The 866-nt window shown below is 50.2% G+C and overlaps 1 protein-coding gene across 1 annotated transcript; it reads left to right on the forward strand.

Moving 5' to 3' along the window:
* Positions 1 to 302: 302 nt before the first annotated feature.
* On the forward strand, positions 303 to 618 carry CGCS363_v000329 (uncharacterized protein; the record flags this gene model as incomplete). Its single annotated transcript, XM_036632178.1, has 2 exons — positions 303 to 395; positions 451 to 618. 2 exons carry the CDS (start codon positions 303 to 305, stop codon positions 616 to 618), a joined length of 261 nt encoding a protein of 86 aa, XP_036501905.1.
* Between the last annotated feature and the right edge of the window lie 248 nt (positions 619 to 866).

Genomic DNA, 866 nt, shown 5'->3' on the forward strand with positions numbered 1-866 from the left:
AGTGCTTTCGACAAGGATTGCAGAAGCAGTACCCGCCCCTACCTTATCGACCTGTCGCCTCTCTTTTTTGCCTTAAAGCCCTCTGGGGTTCAGCGACGTCGTCACACATCGCCTCTTATTTCAGCTGTCCGCTCCCCACGACATCGACCCGAACTCTGCCCATTCCAGCATCGGCCACTCCTCTTCCAGCATAACATAAGTAGGGTAGTCTCCTTCAAAGCACCACGAAACCTCCAAGGAGATCAAGGAGAAAAAGTCATCCTTTTCTTATACTCTTGATTTGTTCCTTTCTACGTTTCAAGATGTCAATCTCCACCGAAGTCATGATCGCTATTGTTTTTGGTGTGCCAAGTCTTGTTGTTGCTATCGCCTCAGCTGTGTTCGCCTACATCTCTGTTACTCAAGCGCGCGGAAGAAGGCCAACTGAGGATGCTGAGATGCGACCATTAGCAATTTCTTATTTCCCAGCAATATATCCTGACGGCACCAATCACTTCTTCCGCAACTTCCATGATACCCGAGCCGGCGGACCGTGGCCGCCCTCGCATTTCAACGTTGCTGGGGGGTACCACTGGCCTGGACGGCCCCAGTGGTAGCTTCGTATGCCCCGCCTACTGAGCCCCACGATCCCGGGTACACTCCGCACTCAGGTAAGTTTGGAGATTACGACTGGGGACATTACTGTCATTCCCGTTAGAACCAATGCTTTCAACGTGCAATCAATCTTGATTGCTGAAGTGTTCCAATACAATTACTAATAATCTCTGGTAGCAGTAACATCTTGTACCACCAAATGCACTGGCCCTACACGACAGCCCCGAGACACAGCGCATGCTCAAGCCTGTTAAGATTATATAACTTCCTCT

Source organism: Colletotrichum siamense (genome assembly GCF_013390195.1).
Source record: "Colletotrichum siamense strain Cg363 chromosome Unknown KSG_Cg363_contig01, whole genome shotgun sequence".
Classification (NCBI taxonomy): domain Eukaryota; kingdom Fungi; phylum Ascomycota; class Sordariomycetes; order Glomerellales; family Glomerellaceae; genus Colletotrichum; species Colletotrichum siamense.